Source organism: Centropristis striata, chromosome 4, assembly GCF_030273125.1.
Source record: "Centropristis striata isolate RG_2023a ecotype Rhode Island chromosome 4, C.striata_1.0, whole genome shotgun sequence".
NCBI lineage: Eukaryota > Metazoa > Chordata > Actinopteri > Perciformes > Serranidae > Centropristis > Centropristis striata.
In genome coordinates, this window is record NC_081520.1 from 11,321,205 (window position 1) to 11,340,392 (window position 19,188).

Here is a 19,188-nt window from a genome sequence, read left to right on the forward strand (position 1 = left end):
GTAAATGTAGCTACTGAGACTCATCCAGGGTTGAGACATGAAGCTACTGTCAATGGGCAGGTGATAATATCAAGACACAACGTAATCTTTGAACGGAAGCATGACTTATTAATTGCAAAACATGTGGTTAATCCAACTCTGTGTGGGCAAACAAATACAGCTTGCTGACACCAGAGTTACACATTTAATGTCAGGGAACACAAGCCCACACTTCCCAGAAACCCCTGGCTTTGATGAATTACCAACTTCGCAGAACAGACGTGGCCGTTCTGCGAAGTCTACAAACTGTGGTTTATCTTGGGACCAATAATTACTGGAGAGAGGGAGACAATTAAAGAAAATAAGCTTTGTTTCAGTGTATTTGGTCAAATTTCACCACTTAACAAAGTGATATCTTTTAGATCACATGACAGCCGTCTGCAAACACAAGAGGGGACTTTGTCCAATCTGAGCTCTGGTAACTCAGCCAGATTAGAAAGCAAGGCTGAGAGTCATGAAGAATCCAGGTGAATCACACAGAACTGGAACACAAACAAAAAACATGGAAGCATTTTTTTTATTAATCCAGTTAATAAATAAGCATTTTCCAGGACTTTTCTTAAAATGTTCAAAGAGATAATCGAACAATTGTAACCAATTTTCAATAAGCAACTACAAATGTTCTTTTCAAAACAGAGTTTGTTGTTTCATGATTGAGCTTTTACTCCAGGTTTACAAAAAAACACAAATATCAAAAGGTGGAGTACACTTTTCAGAGCATTTTGAGCTTTGGGCAAAAGATTTAAAAAGTAGGCAAACTGTGTACTACATCATGACAATGACACAAATCATACAAAGGGGAGATCTTCGATTGTTGGGTGCTAATGGGCTTTGAAAACTTTGATGGATTGATAAAGAGTTTTGTGAAAATTGGGCCGTGTTTAAAGAACAAAAGTCTCAACTATATATTAATTAGCATTACACAATAAGGATCAAGTTAAACCACATTTTTTATTGATTTATAACTTTTTTTTCTCAACATATTCATATGCAGTTACATATAAATGTTAAAATACAAAACTGTTTATCTTGGCATTGACTGTTCCTATGTTAGCTGTTGTAGTCAGAAATTAGAAAGTTGTGAGTTTTACAACTGGCATACCCAGTCAAAGTGGCACTTGCCTAGATACACTCCCAGTCTAATGTTGCTACAGGCTCTGACTGCTAAATCAAGAATCTCTAAACATGGTTTAAAAATCCCAAAGCAACTTCAAGTAATTTATTAGTGGATAAAAACATTCAGTCTTTAAAATCTGAGTGAGAATCTAAATGTTACAATTCAGGCCATACCTGTGCAGTAGAATAAAGGCTGTGCATCAGTAATTGACTCTTTTATGTGACGACAATTGAAGCGTCTCCACTCTGAGGAGATGCACCAAGACTGTTGACAAAAAAGCGAGTGTACTTTTATTGTTTCGTGACGTATAAACAATCTACTGTGAAACAGCTCTCATGAAACACGGAGTAACGCTAACACAAACAAATGATTCGATCTACAAATACTGCATAGTTTAATCAGTGCATTTGGATACGCATGTATTCTAACATCGAGGGAAATGAAAGTTGAGGTCAATGTTTTTTTGGTGTTGTTATGCATCTATTTGGAAAGTGTAAACACTACATCAGAACCGTGTTTGGTTCCACCTTCCTGAGCACGTCTTCTGATTCATTCTGTTGAACAGAATAACTGACCTAGTCAAAAGAATAAATCACCTTGTCAAGATTTCCCATTATATACTATCTATACATCTATAGGCTTTTAAAAAATCATGGGATTTACTGTACATAATGAATGTTAACTGCGTGGCACACATTTCTTGCTCGTTAAATTTGGTGCCAAAAGCCAGAGTGGCAAGATTCGGCAGACATGAAGCTTATAAGATGCCTTTACTTGTGCTGCTCCGTTCAAAAAGCAAATAAGAGAAAATGCCCTGCCAGTACAATTGACCTCAAGCACAGGAGAGGGGACAGAGAGAGCTCAGACACCTGGTGTCTTCAGGAATAAGACACTTTCAGCAGTGAGAGTGTTTGAGTGTAGCTGGGACCTATTGATTTTCCCTAAGCTAGTAACCGGATGGCTCCGTTCTCAGAGCCCAGCAGCAACAGCCTTTTGGTAGGAAGGACCGCCAGGCTAGTCAGAGTGCCACGGAAGTTCTCTGAACTCAGCTTTGTGCTGCTAACGGGGCTCAGCGAGATATCTGCCATGGAGTACACCCCGATCTTGTTAGCCACTGTCCCGGTCACAATCTCCGAACCGTAAAGGTCAAAGGCGTGGATGGGGTCGGACTGCGACTTGTACTGGCGAAGAGGCTTGTGCTCCAAATCTTTCCACACAGCGAGCGTGTAGTCAGTGGAGGAGCTGATGACCAAGTTTCCCTCTGCAGCCTGAAAAGGAGGAAGAAGGGAAGTCACTGACCGTTGATGTCATATCCCAGTGAACACTGACAGTCCAACATTTCCAACATCCTTTTCAAGATTTTCTCATTTCATATTAAGCAATGCAAGTACAACTTCCTTTCTCCTAAAAATATGAAAAGGCATAAGTGAACTAAATAAGATACGATTTAAGTAAAGATACTTGAAAGAGAAATTTGTGGCGCACATTATCAGTGAGATAAATCAGGCCTACTTATATCAATTTCTAACAGCACACTTCTTTCTCAAGCACACAGCTTGAGATTTAATTAATAACATGATGATGATTTGGCCTGCAGTTAGAACTTAGAGCATTGAGTTGGGAGTAAGTTGAATTTGTTTGATCATCTTTATTCACTACAAAATGAATTTAAAATATGATAAATAGTTTATTTGTTTTAAATTTCACAGACAGACATGAAAACAGCCACTGGTTGACAGACGTATGAATTGAGGGGGAAATCTGAGTAATACGAATGTGCCAATGAGAACCGCTGTGTTCTTTCTAATGAGTAACCTGTGTCCATATTTGCCTAAACTTGTGCTTTTAAAACTAGAGATACAATCCTTGACCTAATTTGGGGTTAAATAAAGTTTGCTCATCCTTGCGCACTGTTGACAACAGATTTGCTGGGTACAGCTTTCACCATCTCTGCACCACTAGCCACAGGGAATGTCAAAAATAAAAGCCACTTGGCTGATTGTCTTGATGAATATTTTTTACATTCCCAATGAAGAGTTCAGCCACACCTTCTGGCTTGAGAATGTGATGTGGTTAAGGAATGTGGTCAGTAACAGGTGGTTACATCTATTGTCTGGCAGTTTTTGGGACAGTACTGATCATGCAATAGCTCAGGTTTGTACACATATGGTAGATAATTATGATAAATCAACGCAACAACTTTACAGGCTGAATGCACAACAAAAAAATATCTTCCTGACAATTGTAAAGCCATTGCATTGAGTAAACTTGCTTGTTTTCCTTTTATCAAGGGTTAGCAAGCCATTTGGAGTTTGCAAACTGTAAGTATATCCCTTTTCCAAGACCTCAACATGCATCAAAAACATGTCAAGCATCACAGTAAAAGGATCCTATAAGCCTTGTCGACCACCCATCAGGAGGTCAAGGTCAGGCATATGGATGTTATGTGGGTTGCTCAAAGAAAAGAGTCAACACAAGTGATGAACTGGCTGACGTGCACTGCGTGGGTTGTGATTTCCACAGCAGTGGTCATCCAAAAAGTTTCCACTGTTTACTAGAAAGCCTGATTGTGATCTATTACACACCAGATTCTGCTGGTTGAAGCACCAAAACTGACAAATCTGCTAACAGAGGACAATATATAAACACTTTCTTCCTATGATTTGCGAATGTCGTTGCTAAAAAGACAAAAGATTTTTATAGAAACACAATAAATACTTACAGTGGTTTATAAGTGTTTACTGTGAAATAAACAGAAATAATTGATCTTCCTCAAAGTAAAAGCCTACAGGTCTGTTGTATTAGATGATATACCATTCATCAAACCCTCCTCAAATCAATACAAGCCTTCTGTTACTTTAGAAATCATTACATGCTCACAACTCAACAATGTGTTGGAGTCGTGTAAGGCCATGGCTACACTTGTTTTTTTAATGCGATTTTCTCTCCCATTTCTTGTCCCCCGTTTACTGTCTGAAACTACAACTGCTACTGTCAAAATGTAAGGAATTCACTTGTTCATTGCTGAACCTTCCTGGCATCTTTTTTACTATCAGTGGTAGAACACCTTCCAGTCATCAAAAAGATGACCACATATTTATTGAACACCATCGACTACTGACTAACATGTTATCTAGTGGCAGTTCACGTTGGTTTTACAGAGAGAAGGTAAAGACAGACACAGACACACACACACACACACACACACACACACACACACACACACACACACACACACACACACACACACTCCAAGTATACCTTCATTTGGAGGATATCTCCCTCATGAGCCGGCCAGCCCTTTAGAACAAGTCCAGTGCGTGCGTCTAGCAGAACAATGAAGCCAGACGAGAAGCCTGCAGCCACGGTGCGCCCTGAAGGGCTCACAGCCAGGTAGCGGATGAGCCCAGCACTCACATTGTTGTACGCCAGACGAAATTCATGCTGAAGACACAGGAAGATTTGTCACTGTCAAGTCGGAAATAACTCTATATTGCAGAAGTGTAAAGTGCAACCATTTTGAAAACACATTGATAATTGGTGGCTATTGTATGGCGGAATGAGCTTGCTAGGTGAAATTGCTACCTGCAATCCAGGTTTGCGAGGATCGATGAAGCGGAGAATAGAATCTGCGCTGCCAAACACAACACTGCAGTGTGGTGCTGGCATGGTGGTGACAGCTGTAATTGGATTCTTCCCATCCACAGCTTCATAAGAGCGGATCTGCTTCCCTAAAGGACAACAGATAGAGCGAAGTTACCAGTACAGTTATTTGTTTCCACCTATTTGTGTCTGGTTGATGCCAGAATGGATGGTCCAGAGGGACACTTGACTTTAGTCCCCTTTCTGGGCATGTTCCTCCTATTCTCTCACCAATAGGCTGACCATTTATCCCCCTGCACCATCCATTCTAGCATTTACCTTTGAGTCATATCTCATTTAACTAACCACAAAGAAAGCTTAATAAGTTTCAGATGCACAGTTTATATTATGAGCTGGAATGTCTCTTACCTGTATACTGGTCCCACAGGTGCACTGTACCGTCGCAGCTGACTACTTCCTGTGAAGCCTCAAGCTGCCCAACATAGAAGATTGACTTTCGATGGTCGGTATATGTCAGCTTGGGCTCCACTTCCTGTGTTCCATCACCATGGTTATAGAGGGGCCAAAGCCTCACGGTCTTGTCTTTACTCCCGGAGAGGAAGTAATCCTCTCCTGCCAGTGGTGCCAAACACTTTATGGTGCCTGAATGACCCAGGAAACTCTGCAGTCGGATCTGGTGGAAGTGAAAATGTGGATCCTGCTGGTTGAGGCCAATCTCATACTGCCAGTAGGCCAGCCAGTTGCCCTGCAGGGAGCGGCCACTGCGAGGGAGCTCCTGCTTCAGGGCGCTGTCTTCTAGGGTGGGGCCTGTCACCCAGGAGGAGGAGAAGGAAGCTGTGCCAACAGATGGAGTGGTAAAGGTGGAGGCAGTAGTGATGATGGGGTTGGTATGGCTGGAGCGACCCCAAGAGTTGGCCAAGCCCAGGTTCTGGCTGCCATCATAATCAGTGTCCCGGGATACCTGGATACGGTTTCCCACCAGGTGGCTCCCAAACGTGCCTGACTCAGGAAGGGTGTCTCCCAGCGAGGTGGAGCTAGTCGAGGGTGCGGGGAATGGGCTGCCACCCGCACGTCTGCCAAAACCAGAAGAGAGACCCATGGAGGACGTCGGTAGCTCCACCCTTGACGCCGTTGTAGGGTTCGTCTCTGGACTCCCCTGGCGCAAACTCTGATGGTAGGACTGGGCCAACTGCCAGACCAGCTCGTGGTTGGGAACCAGTTTCCGAATTGCCATGTCACCTACAGAAATCACAAAATGGCACTGATATATACCACAGAACTATAGAAATATTGTTGATATCTCCAAACAGTATACTGCCTTCTTCCTGCTGGACAGGGCATTTTGAATTTAGCTCCTAATGAGGCGTCTCCTACCTATGAGGCAGTAGAAGGGGATGTAGGAAGCATGGGCCATCTCAGGGTTAAATACAGTCTGTAGCTCCTCCAATACCCCCAACTCATATGTCACATTCGACTCTTCAGGTGTGCAGACGTCCACAACCGTGACTTCAGCCACGACCCTGCGAGGGGCACTGTCCAGCTACAATAAGAGAAACAATCACCACATCTGTGAATTTGCTATTCCATTTCTAAAATAAATGGTGTAAATACACAAAAAAACTTCTATATTTTCTGATGTACAAATGCATGTGCTCTCTTTCTCTCTCTCAACAGTTTGTATTCCAAGTTTCTGTCTTGTTTTTATTTTCATCTGCCTTTCTGTCATTTGTTTTTGTAAAGCTTTTTGTGTGACAGATCTGCCTGTTGAAAGGATTCTAGAAATAAACTTGACACCACGCTTGTCAGCCTTCATGTGTTATGTGTGTGTGCATACCTGGGGCTGCAGAGAATGCAGCAGAGAGAAAACAGCAAAGAACCGACGCAGAGTGTCAGCCATATGCTGTTGCACCATCTCCCTCCCGATGCGCAGACAGATGAGAGCCATCAGGCTGAGTGTCTTGAGACAGACAGCAGTGCGTGTCTGCACCCCGCTGGGGAACCTGAGTACAGCAGAATGGGTACAATCAAGCAGAGGATGAATGACGGATCTATTGTAGCCTGTTTGAATATCTTAACATAAAATAAAAGATATTTGCCTTAAAAAGCAAATTAATTATATTTTGCAATTAATCTACTACATGCTGTGCTCTAACAGAGTAAGTGCATGGCTGTATGTGTGTTATTTACCCCATACGAGGGGTGGTGAGCAAGTCCAGTAGTGGCAGGAGCACATCCTGGTTGATCTTCATAAGCATGTCCATTAGGGTGGTGTCAGAGAGAAAGACAATGATCTTCTGTGTAAGTGCAACAGCTCCAAGCAGACTTGCCTCCTTACGTGTGTTTAGACGCTGCGAAGAAGGTGGAGAAACCTGGAAACATACAGATTTGTGAAGATCAAAGCACATTTTGTTAACATTCTTAGATAAATGATTACCTAAAAACTAATGTGTTACAAATCATATTTTCCAACACACAAAAATCTAGCTTGATCAGCCAAAGAGGACTTGCTGTGTGCTATTGTACATTTGTCTTACCAGATATCCTATATAAGGCAGGTACTGGTAAGTGAGAACAGGCTCCCCATAAAGTTGAGCTATATAGATGAGACAGTCCAACACAGGTCCAGCAGTCTGGTCACCAACAACAGGTTTTTTTTCATACACGCTGCCCATTCCCACACTCTCCAGACTGCTCTCCTCAGACGCAATAGCCACAAACTGGTGTTTCTCAAGCCCTTCAGGTAGAAAACATAAGGAGGAGCACAGTGACTCAGTAACACATGACATTGGTTTGAAATATAAATCTCACAAAATATTAAATATTAAAGAATATTAAAAATATCAAACAAAGCATGGTTTTGTCAATACCATACAATTTAAACATGTAAGTGAGGCAATGACTCTGTTGAATATACATAATTTAAGTACCAATGTAACAATTTGTGAGCAGTCGCAGCAAATTCCTGGCTACGTATCGAGATGTCACTGTTGGTCCAAGCTTTGCTGAGAGCCATCGAACTGTTTTGCAGACTGTATCTGTGTGTGGAGACAGGATGAAAACCATTATGATTATATCAGCCAATAAACAAATGATTGACATAAACCTCAATAATTCTCTCACCGAGAAGAATCTTTTGCTCTTTCTCTCCAGACTCTTCTGTTGGATCATGGTCATCCTCCTCCTGCTCTCCCACAATGCCTTTTTCAGTCTCTTCAAGTGCCATTCCATTCACAAACTCACCCTCCAGAGTGCTAACTGTAGCTCCTGAAGCTTCTGTGCAGCCAGAGAGAGTGAGCTCCAGGTTGGCAACAGCAGGGCTGTCTGTCCCCTCTTTACCCTCATTAGCCTCAGTAACCTCTTCTTCCTCCAGTTCTCCTCCCTCCTCTCCCTCACTAGCGTGTTTCAGGTCCTGGCTGCTGTCAGCTGATTTGAGGCTGGCTCGATCCCGCATTGAGTCTCCATCACCCAGTGAGAGCTCACTTGTGCTGCTTTTGTCACTTAGTTTGCCCACACTTAAAGACTCCTGGTCTTGATCCTTGGCTGCAGAGTTTTGGCTCTGCTGTTTCCCAGCAGCCACCCCTCCATTGTTGACATAGAACCCGTTCTGAAAGTCCTCTGCCTCTGTGAGAAACACTTGGTCATTGAGACTGATGCCAGAGGAGTAATCAACCATCCCCGTCTCTCCCACCGTCCCGACTCCTCCACTCGCACCACTGCCACCACCCATATTCCCGCTGACAGACCCAGAAGATGACCGCACTTCGCCACACTGAAAGTCCTCTTCTTCTTCCTCACCTAGATTACATGTGCCAGCCCTCAGCCCTTTGCAAGCTTCCCCGCCAGAGCCTGAGATGCAGCTTTCAAAGCCTGTGATGACCTGCAGCATATGGGGGAGTAGGCTGGAGAGAAAGGCCTGCAGGCCAAGCCTCACAATCAGCTGCAGAATGAAACAGTCAGTGTAGAGATAGAAACGTCCTCGCAGGCAGTGAGGGTTTTCATAAACGTTGATCAGTGGCTTCTGTAAGTACTTGTTTGCATTTCTGGGACCCAGAACTCTTGAGATGGGCTCAAAAAGGTACCAAGCAGCGTAGACAGCAGTCGACTCCTCAAGCATGAGGGCCAGAATGAAGGGCAAGAGAATCTCAAGACCCTCAGCTGTGACATTACCCCGCAAGAGTGTCTCCAGCTGCTGCCACAGGTGAAAGACAACATCCCTCCCTTGAAGACTACATGTGGTCTCCATCTTGGCGTGGTAGGAAAAGATAAACTGATGGAGTGCTTTAAAATAGGAAGGAAAAGGAAAGGGGGAAATGATTGAGTTCAGTAACTGGCAGGGGTTTGGGGGAGGGAGACCATCGCAGATGGGTTCGTATTTGAAAAGAAGCGGGCGTGGGCAATCTGGTACTTCTTCATGTGCTATCCCAGACTGCTTCTCTATTAGCAGCAGTGTCTCAAGAGCATGATGCAAAGACAGTGGCACATCACGGAGGCTGGGAGAGCATAGCTTCATGACAGCTTGGAAACGCTGTCTCAGGGGGGTGCCTGGTTTCAGTCCTCTCAGTTTAGAGGAGTAGAATATCTCAGCGATGAGAACACCAAGGGCCTGCATGTCTCTTTGGTAGAGCTGTGTAAGAGAGGGTAGGGATTCGATTATGACACCTTCCTTCATGCAGTCAGTAGATCCTGCAGGATGCCATACTTCAGCGTGTAGACTCTTCACTAGGAAATTGTTCAACTTCTCTAGTTCATCCAGAGGCTGCAATGGGTTGAAGCCTTCAGGGAGCGCAATCTTGATTTCATCTGCATTGGTGGTGGTCACACTCCCCTCACCATGTTTTTTGTTCGTTGGCCCACCTCTTTGTAACATGGCACTGCGTAAACCAGGGCCTAAGCCGCTTGTGAAATCACCAGGAAATGAACTTGGGGACTGAGATACAATAAGTGCTGAGTGCTCTCCTCCAATCTTTGCTCCTACTGTACTCATGCTTGGAATTGGCACAGAGCAGGGAGCAGAACTTGATGAGCCTGCAGACGATAGCGCGTCCAGAGCTTCTGTGCCTTGTTCCAACTCTTCATCTCTGTCCACCACGGTCCAGCCACTGGACTCACACCCTGTGGACTCTGGCACCATTCCATCCACAGTGTCAGCCACAGTGTCGATTTGAGGGATGTGTAGAGAAGGCACGTTAAGAGCAGCAAGGCCAAGGAGAGGAGGTTCTGCTGGGGCGTACTGGGAAGGAGATAAGCGTGGCGGATGGGGCTGGTCAAAGAGCTGAACTACACCGTAGGTAGTCAGATTAGTGTGGTTGTCCACCAGGTGCAGGCACACATTCTTGGCCTTGACAGCTTCTTTACCAGACAGCTTATAGCCAAATGTGAGATCTATCCAGTGATGCAAGTACTGGGACACCTCTCTGCTTTCAAGGAGGCGCCGATGGACCTCAATAAACTCCTCACACGACTTGCACCAGGAAGGCACATCCAGGTCTGGCATGTCAGGGTGAATTGAGCGGAAAATGGAAGGATCTGTGTAGAACTCTGGAATGCACTCATCTGGGGTCCAGCTCTGCATGCGCTCCATACTGGCTGGGTATTCATTTGGCTCCCACTGGGACCTAACATGGCTGCACAACACTGACTTGGGTGTCTGCCGGGCTTTGTAGACATAGTAGGTGATGTCTGAGAGCACATCTGATATGTGATGAGGTACATGGAGATGGTCAGACTGTCCAGCACCGCCAGCACCTACAGAGCCACCAAGATCTCCACCTACACCGCTTCCACCAACCCCATTACCCACTGCAGCAGCCAAAGCCTCTTTGGTCATCTCATATGTGAAGTCCAGCTGCTTGTCACCTTTGTTGAGCCTGAACTTTGACCTTCTGAGGTCTCTGAATTTTCCAAATGGCACAGTGAAATCAACCACCCAAGGCAGCACTGGGTGATAATTAGGGTCTCCTTCTCGTCGTCCTGCTAGCCTATTCAGTTCCATCAAGTAGCGGAAGTTACTGACTCGCCCATGGACCCAGTCCAGAACCAACTTCTTAAGCTCATCAAAGCAGTCTCTGCAAAGTATTTTGTTCTCTTGGCTCACACATGAATTGTTCCTTGGCAGGACACTTGTTGGCACTTGTCTGCCAGTAACATCACTGTTTGCATCCCCTTCCGTCCCCAGTTCCTCATAATGGGCTAGGTTGAGCTTGAGACGGCTGCAGAGCTGCTCATCTACAGCTATGTCCTGCAGGGAGAGCTCTCCACAAGACAGACCTGCTGCATGACATCCCTGCAAGGCTATTAGCAACTGGTAGAGAATGAACAACACTTTGGCATGGCTGTTAGCGAGCTTGGCTGGGCTAAAGGAGACAATATCATGGAGTGAATACTGAGTGTAAGGTAGAATCACATAGAGCATCTCTGCTGTCTCCAACAGACACTCTGCAGGCAAAACATTAGGACACAGATGGTCTGACTGGGACTTGGAAAAGCAAGATGAACTGGATGGCAAGTAGTTTTCCTTCTCCTTCTCTTTGGCTGGAGAAAGGGATGGTGACACTTTGTCAGATGACATGAATGTTGAGTTGAAGAGCTTCTGTAAAGCATGACGCACTGCGTCTACAGCTGCAACATGCATCTGCTCATTGGCTCCTGCATATGCCTGCACACGTTTATAGTGAGCATCACGCCACAGATTCCTGGAAAAGGGAAAAAGACAAAAAGCTGATTCATTACGATCTCAAGCACTCCTTTTCATTTAGCTTATTATAAACTTGTACATGGATTTCACACATGGTTAATTTATTGAACATTGAACAGACATCTAAGCTGAGAATTCAACTATCAAAGCAAATAATTAAGTTTGCCTTTCTGGCCATAAGAACCTTCCGAAACCTAAAAGCAAGCGTAAACCATCTCATGTTACAAAGATTAAGATTGAGTGACTCCACTGACAGTGAACAAGAAACTTGTCCTAACCATAGAAGCAAAAAAAAAAAAAAAAAACTTGTTTAGATAGAAAAACAAACACACAAACACTAAAGGAATCCACAAAGGCCAGTTAGTTTGAAAGGTACCGTGATATTACAGTTTCAGCTTGTGAGTATATTAATTACTGATTTATGTTATTTTCAATCAATCAATTACTATAAAAAAGGTAAGCAAATACAAAAAAAACTGCCCCACATATGTCCAGAAGCCAAAGATTACATCTGAAAATCAACCTTTTGTTTGACCAGTCCAAAACCCAAAGACAGTTAATTGATCAATTTTATGCTTATATATAATTGACAAAAGCAGCTGAGCAGCATTTCTGATGGATTAAATAGCAATTAATCAGTTATAAAAAAATGTTTCCATATTAAAAATCTGACAATCAATTTAAGAATTAATTATTTGTTTCAGCTGTGCCTAATATCACATAAAAGCTTTTTAAAGCTCTTCTGGATGACATTAATTAATGTGATGAGTAATTAATTATTGTTAATTGTTAAAAGGAATCACATCTTCTTTAGAAAGGATATTTTTTACTTTGAGTTTAAGCACAGTTGTAAGGCGACATGCACAGCCACGTTTTACAGAATAGACAGAATAACAGAATATATAGTATGTACCGTACCTGACATTATGTTGTGACATACACTGCATGGTTTTGACGTAAGAATCCTTTGACATGAATTCCATTTGTTGATGGCATGGGTCTCTGGCCAATCTATAGCCGAGCTTACTTTTCCTCAGACCCTGAATGCACACTCGTGTCCAGCCAGGAGGCAATTTTGCCTGGGAACACTGAAGGTAGGTACGAATTTCCGCCTCACTGATGCTGTCAAAGCGGGCACAGCGCAAAGTCCTCCTCTCCCTCAGGCCCATCACCCATCGGGTAGGAACAAGGGCTATGAGCTCCCTGGGACGGGGACCTGGGCCTTGCTGCCGCCGGTCAACCCCCAAGTCTTTCTCGACTGCACACATCAACCAATCCATGGCGATTCTTCGGTGCTTGTTAAGAATTGCACAATGTCCTGCTGCGTACGCCTCGCCCACAAGAACGACTTTCAGACATTCATGGGGAAGAAATCAGTCATCAACGGCAGACCAAATCTCCTCTTCCTTATGCCTCTGTGGAAGTAATTGAAAAGCATGAATGGACAGTTAGATCAATTTCTGCTGTGCAATGCTGTGGCGATAAATTGATAGTTTTTGACAGTCTACTGCATGAAGGGATGTGATGTTGATGAATGGACAAGACTACTTGTTCTTCTCAAATTCCCTTCAGTTTGAGCTCAACTCTGCTCACATGACTGCCTCCTGCTTCAGCCCCATCAACACATCTACTCCCCACTGCTGGCAAGTTTGCAAAAGAAGTCTCAAGTTAAGTGACTTAACGACATGCAAACTCAGCGACCTACAAAATGCACAACTCACTTTATTTACAAGTTCCCCAGACTGTAGTTTAAAGTCTGAGTGGATTTATAATAACGTTAGCTAGGCTGCTAGCTGTCTGGCAGATGTGACATCCCAAATAATAATAAAGCCCAGCTTAAAGTGAGAATATGAATACTGTAAACTACAAACAACCCGTTTACATTTTGTTTAGCTAAAGAAAACCACTTTTCCGTTATATCGCAACGGCGGAAGTTAGTAAGAGCTTTAAGATGTCAGAAAAAGGGGAAGTAACGTCAACTTAACGCTAACAGTTAGCTTAAAGAAAGTGGCTAACGTTACGATACCTCACTCAAGCAGGCAAAATCATTGTAATAGTTTAAAACCCATTGACACAACGGCAAACAAAAGCAAACATGCTGGTTATATGTAGCACCAGTGTAATAACAGAGCATCAGTGCTCACTGTTTAATATTTAGCTCACCTCTCCACACTTGTAGCAGCTGACAGCTAGCTGGCTAGCTAGCGTTAAGCTAACGGTGCAGCGCCGGTTTCACGCATGATGAGTTTGTTCTACAGTAACTTTATAAAACGAGGACATGCAGCGGCGCGACATTTGCTTCCTCCATGTTTCTGATGTTTACTGGAGCGTGTCAGCGGACAGACGACAGTCAGTCAGCCGATAATGTTTTGTTCTGTGCTAGTTGGAGCCATGTTTAACAAGCGACACCTCACGTGACACAACACCAGTCCCATCATGTGATCCTTTTCTCTTTTTTTTTGAACGCACATATCACCCTGTTAAAATAATCGCCTAACTCATTTTTTCAAGTTTTGCAGGAAACCCAAAAAACTTCAACAAAAGTGTGACATATGACATTTATTGATCATTTCACTCAAAAGGATGTAACAAAGGATGGCTAATTGGCATAGTAATAACACTGTGTGTAAATTATGTAACTTAAGAGATATAAATGACTTAAGCATTTTTTTTAACATACCTTTGTGACTTAAGCAAGATATGGGAACACTTTATTTTGAAGGTGTCTACATAAGAGTCACACAAGCCTGTCAGAAACATGACATGACAAGAAAGTGTTATTAATGTTCATGACACATCCCATGTCATGTTTTTGACACACATCATGTCACTCTTATGTAGACACCTTCAAAATAAAGTGTTACCATATCTTGCTTAAGTCACAAAGGCATGTTCAAAAAAATGCCTAAGTCACATTTTATTTTGACTTAGGCATAATAAATCCGCTTAAGTCACACACTTGACATAGGCCATTATCTTAAAGGGGGTAAATCACATGATCTGATCAACTGAGGATGTAGGCGATTTTACCATAGGTGGTCGGCGTCATGAGGAGATGATTTAGGCAAAAAAAAAACAAAAAAAACAAACAATTTTGACAAGAAATAAATGACACTGAAATAAATGAAATAAATTAAAATGACTTAGGCAATTATTTTAACAGTGTTTCGATATACACAAATACATATAAACAATATAAACGTTACCAAAATAAACGACAAAAAGGAAAAGAGATTGGGTTGAAAACAACAACAACAACAACAACAACAACAACAACAAACAAACAAAAGTCTAGGATAAGAAAAAAGGAGAAATAAACATGTATTAACATAAAAATAAGACAATTACATATTTATTTAAATATATATTTGAACTTTTAAAAAAAAATCTCCAACGGGAAACCAGATGAATAATTTATATCATCTCGTGCGTATCATGTGTTAAAGACGTTTCTTCTTCTTCCTGGCATCCTTAGTGTTGCATTACTGCCATCTCCTGGAGTGTGTTGACTTCTACAGATCCCCGTTTGTCACACTGTTTCCCTGCCTGCTCCATTCATGACTACATAAAGAAAAGAAGCGGCTTTACTTTGGAAGCTGACCAACCATGCTCTGCTGTGTGCTGTCACTACGCACTCCAGCATGCTCTTCATCTCTACAGAAAGTGCTGCATTATAGCCCACTTTCCTAGGAAACCACACTAAGTCATTATAATGAATGAAAAAAGTCACTATTTAACAGTATTTTGGTAATTTCCTGGTCTTTAAAGTCCCATTCCCAGACCAAGACCATTTCCCAGAAGTTCACAGTCCCCAATGTGCTCGATTATGTAAATATTTTCTTCTGATATCGGATGGAGATGTAATGACAGTCATCTCCACAAGGTGGCTTTAGCAGTGCTGAGCAGACATATACATTTTGTAAATTGCAGTCATTTGAGCTTTTTATTTAGTTTTTCCTGGCTCCAGCTTAAACTCAATCTTTTGTCTGAGTCCCAAAAAATAACTGCATCAGGGCCGCTGTCTGCCACTTCTGTATTTTGATACAACTTGGTGTTAACATAAGGGCAAATTTAAGACTTATCGTTTTAATTTTGTTTTAACTTAAACCATTTTAAATATTTTTCTGCTCATGCATCTTAGTGTTACAACATCTCTTTTATTAATTAATTAATTTGCTATTTATTTATTTGCTATTATACATACATATATATATATTATCATGTTTTACTTTTTAATTTTGTATTTATTATTTTCATCTTTTTTATCTAGCTTTATTACTTTTTATTGATATTATTATTATTATTATTATTTATATTGTTATTATTATTATTATTATTATTATTATTATTATTTACTTTTGTTTTAATTTTATCTTACTTTAATTTATTTTATCTAATTCATTTGTAACCTGCCTCCAGTGTTTCCTCACTGCTCGACGTTGAGATGTCGCTTCCTCAGTTTGTGCTTTTTTAAATAATGGGATGGGGGTGGATGGGGGGTCAGGGGTGGATGATTGGGGTTGGGCTGTGGGTGTTGGGGTGGAGGGCTGGGGATGGGCGAAGGGTGTTTGCTTGTTTCTATGTTTTATTATGATTATGATTATTTTCCTTTTTTTCTCTTTTTCTTATGTGAAGCACTTTGTGTTACATTTTCTTGTATGAAAAGTGGTATACAAATAAAGTCTGATCGATTAAATGTGGGCATGACTGATGGCTGGTAGCCAAAGATCAGTGTTTTACATCAATATCAGGATTTCTACCACATTATGTTCAATTTGCATGTCTGATTCCTCTTTGATATGAAGTCTTCTCTGTTTCACTTATCATAATAGATAGAATAGCCATATTAATCTTCGAACACTTTCATTTGAGATGGTTATGAATATGTTTCAAGGTGGATTCCACTTCATAATTTGCAGTTGAAAACTTGATATGGATGAGATTTAATAAATATGAGAATATAAACATATGCCTTATTGCAATGATTGCTGTAGTCACTGAGTATTGCTGCTTTCAGCACTTGGATGTTTGTTGTGATGGCTGTGCACAGAGCATTAATACTTTGTTAATTAACGTATTGTTATGAACTTTGTCAATTGATACAAACATCTTAAACAGCATCTAAATATTTTTTATGAATGAATGTTTTGAAAGCATATTTTGGTTGGGCACCTTGAGTGATCATTTTAGGAAGGATGTTTAACAATTAGCAACAAAATGAAAACTGTCTGAATTGAACAAATATTTAGAGTACAGAGACGGAATAAAGCAATAATCCTCAAAAGCTAACAAATGGACCATCCAGATTATAACAAATTGTAAAACAAAATTCTTCACAATTGGTAAAAAATGAGTTTATTGGCATGAAGATTGAAATCCCACATTGGGTTGTAGAACTCAGAATTACAGGGACTCAAATTAAAAGCTTCTCTCATCTCAGCATGCCGCCAATGCAGCGTAATTACTGTCAGCACTTTTAAAGCAAAGATACAGCCAAAGAACATGGCATTCCTTGGCTCAGCATTTTGTGTTCTTCTCTTATTCTGCTCTCAGTAGTTTTATAGTACTGCCAGACAGAGTGAGTTTTATGTCCCTGAGCAAAGTGTTGGTTTTGGTTTAAAGCATTCTGCACATGGCCTGAACTTACAGCACATAAAAAGAGGGCGGACACGAACAACCATATGTGTGCATATTTCAGGACGTCTGCCATAAGAACAATTTTGTATTATGTCACCTCACACAAAAGCGTGACTGTCATTTTATAAAGTCACGCGAGGGGAAACACGGTCTCTGTGAGCTGAAAAAAAAGAAAAGTGACCTTTGATGACCTTTACAACCATAAAAACGTATAGATTTCAAGTAAAGACTGCAGATATTTTAATGGAGAAGTTGAAAATCTGTGAAAGTTTTTTAAGTAGTGCCTTAATAAAAAAACTTTTTTCTGCCAAAAAGGATACTGACAAAAAGTTGTTAGTTGGATCTCTCCACAAAACAAACATATTTCAGTTAGATTTGGTGGAAACTTTAGCTATGGTCCAAAAAAAGGATTTGTTTTTGGTACAGAGAGTGCCATGAGGTGAACATTTAGATAGGACTTTATGTTTTTCCTGATAACACATAATCCTTTTCCTCCTCTCCTCTTACAAATTGAACTTTAGTGCAAACACATTCAGATAACCCTCACCCTTGCAGACATGGACAATTTGACATAAGACAGCAACATGCAGCATCATTTTCTACAAGTCCTTGGGTGTGAGTTTTATTTTTATTTTTTTTAATTTCTCATTTCAATAAAGAAAATGAAATCTCAGATTGAACTAGCTTTAAGAAAGATGCTTTTTGTTTAGCTTTTACCAGTAAAACAACCATACAGCTTTTAAATTTACCAATTCTCCTTTATATATTATTTCAGCTATGTACAAAAAAATCATCTCACACACTAACCAGCAAATACAGGAATTTGAACCAAACAGTTAAGTTTGTCATAAAATAAAATCAACCAACACAGACACCAAAGGGTTACATTTAAAGCCACCACAACTGTGTGACTTGCACAACAAAAGAAATCACTGTCATGTTAAAATATAAAGACTGCTGATGAAGACGATTATTTATATAGAATTTCAGTAATATGTTTGAGGAAGCCAGGTTTTCCTCTGGCATGAGGGGGAAATACATCGATTGTTACCCAACATACTGTTACCAAATAAACACAAATCACTCAAGTCATTCTGCTGGGCATTTTGTGTACCCTGTGGCTTCATTTAATAATTTGAAAACAATCATGCAAACAAAGTCCTGCATAAATTGATTGATACATGCAAATTAAGTCAATCTAATCTGTTGAAAGTCTGATATTTTTGAGGAAGTGGTTGGCACTGTGCAAACATTCTCTGGAATAGTTAGGGTTAGGGTTAATTCTCATTTATTATTATTGTGACAATGAGTTTTGCAGTTCAGTGACCTGTTCTTTAATTTGATTGAAACTAACAAACTCACAGTGATGTGTTTTGGGAGATGCAGGCAATTGAAAGACAGTAGTGAAAGGTGGATGGGCGGAAGTATTCAGGTCAGCAGAAGGAGTGTAATTACTTAATTAGTGTGTAGACCAGCATTTTGAAATAACAGCTATTTGCAACACATTTTTAAGTTAGGCTGTCTTTGCTAAACAACATGCTGCTTAAAGAGGTGATATTGTAAACGTATCTCAGCATTTATTGCAATTTTATTATCTCTTATGTGTCATTAAGGTTACATAATGGAGAGTAGTGTGCTTTATACCAACAAATTCAAATCTGAGTTGCTTGTTTAGTCATGTTTTCTAATGTAGTAGTATTTCGCAGTCAAAGTGAGTGAAAAAGGGATTTTTTTCATGATATGTCCCCTTTAAAAAGCTTGTGAATTGTGATTTGAATCATTTTTAATGACAATACCTAAAAGTTTCTCAGGTATGTGGGGTCTCACTGTGAAAATCTGCACTCCTCAGTATTTATAAAATGCAGGCTTGGTCCCTGCTGCCCTTTATTTATATTTTTCTGATTGATCAGTTGTGCTACTTGTGATGAAGAGTCCCATTGCAGTTCAAAATAATAAGGTGGATCGGCAATGACTCATATAACCGTCCTGAGTCACCTGCATGTGAAACTATATTGCATTAGAGTTCCTTAAGAAAACTGTGTGAGACATAATGATCTCAATGTCTGATTCTTTTCAGATTAAATGTTTCTTCACGTCA

At 41.1% G+C, this 19,188-nt stretch overlaps 1 protein-coding gene across 1 annotated transcript; it reads right to left on the bottom strand.

Annotated features, from left to right (window-relative positions):
* Positions 1-542: 542 nt before the first annotated feature.
* wdr81 (WD repeat domain 81) lies at positions 543-13,891 on the bottom strand. The gene is made up of 12 exons (XM_059331284.1): positions 13,617-13,891; positions 12,372-12,868; positions 7,880-11,451; positions 7,687-7,794; positions 7,294-7,493; positions 6,947-7,128; positions 6,594-6,759; positions 6,134-6,299; positions 5,168-5,998; positions 4,742-4,887; positions 4,418-4,600; positions 543-2,424 (listed from the first exon to the last, which is right to left on the bottom strand). The coding sequence occupies exons 2-12, from the start codon at positions 12,731-12,733 to the stop codon at positions 2,098-2,100; spliced, it is 6,243 nt and encodes a 2,080-aa protein (XP_059187267.1). The 5' UTR covers positions 12,734-12,868; positions 13,617-13,891; the 3' UTR covers positions 543-2,097.
* Between the last annotated feature and the right edge of the window lie 5,297 nt (positions 13,892-19,188).

Bases quoted from the DNA above. Each gene is read 5' to 3' on its own strand.
- wdr81 (XM_059331284.1), bottom strand. From the start codon at position 12,733: ATGGATTGGTTGATGTGTGCAGTCGAGAAAGACTTGGGGGTTGACCGG. The intron at 7,494-7,686 runs GTACTTAAATTA...TTCTACCTGAAG, and splicing joins GCTCACAAATTGTTACATTG to GGCTTGAGAAACACCAGTTT. The intron at 2,425-4,417 runs GTATACTTGGAG...CCTCCTTTTCAG, and splicing joins GAGATATCCTCCAAATGAAG to GCTGCAGAGGGAAACTTGGT.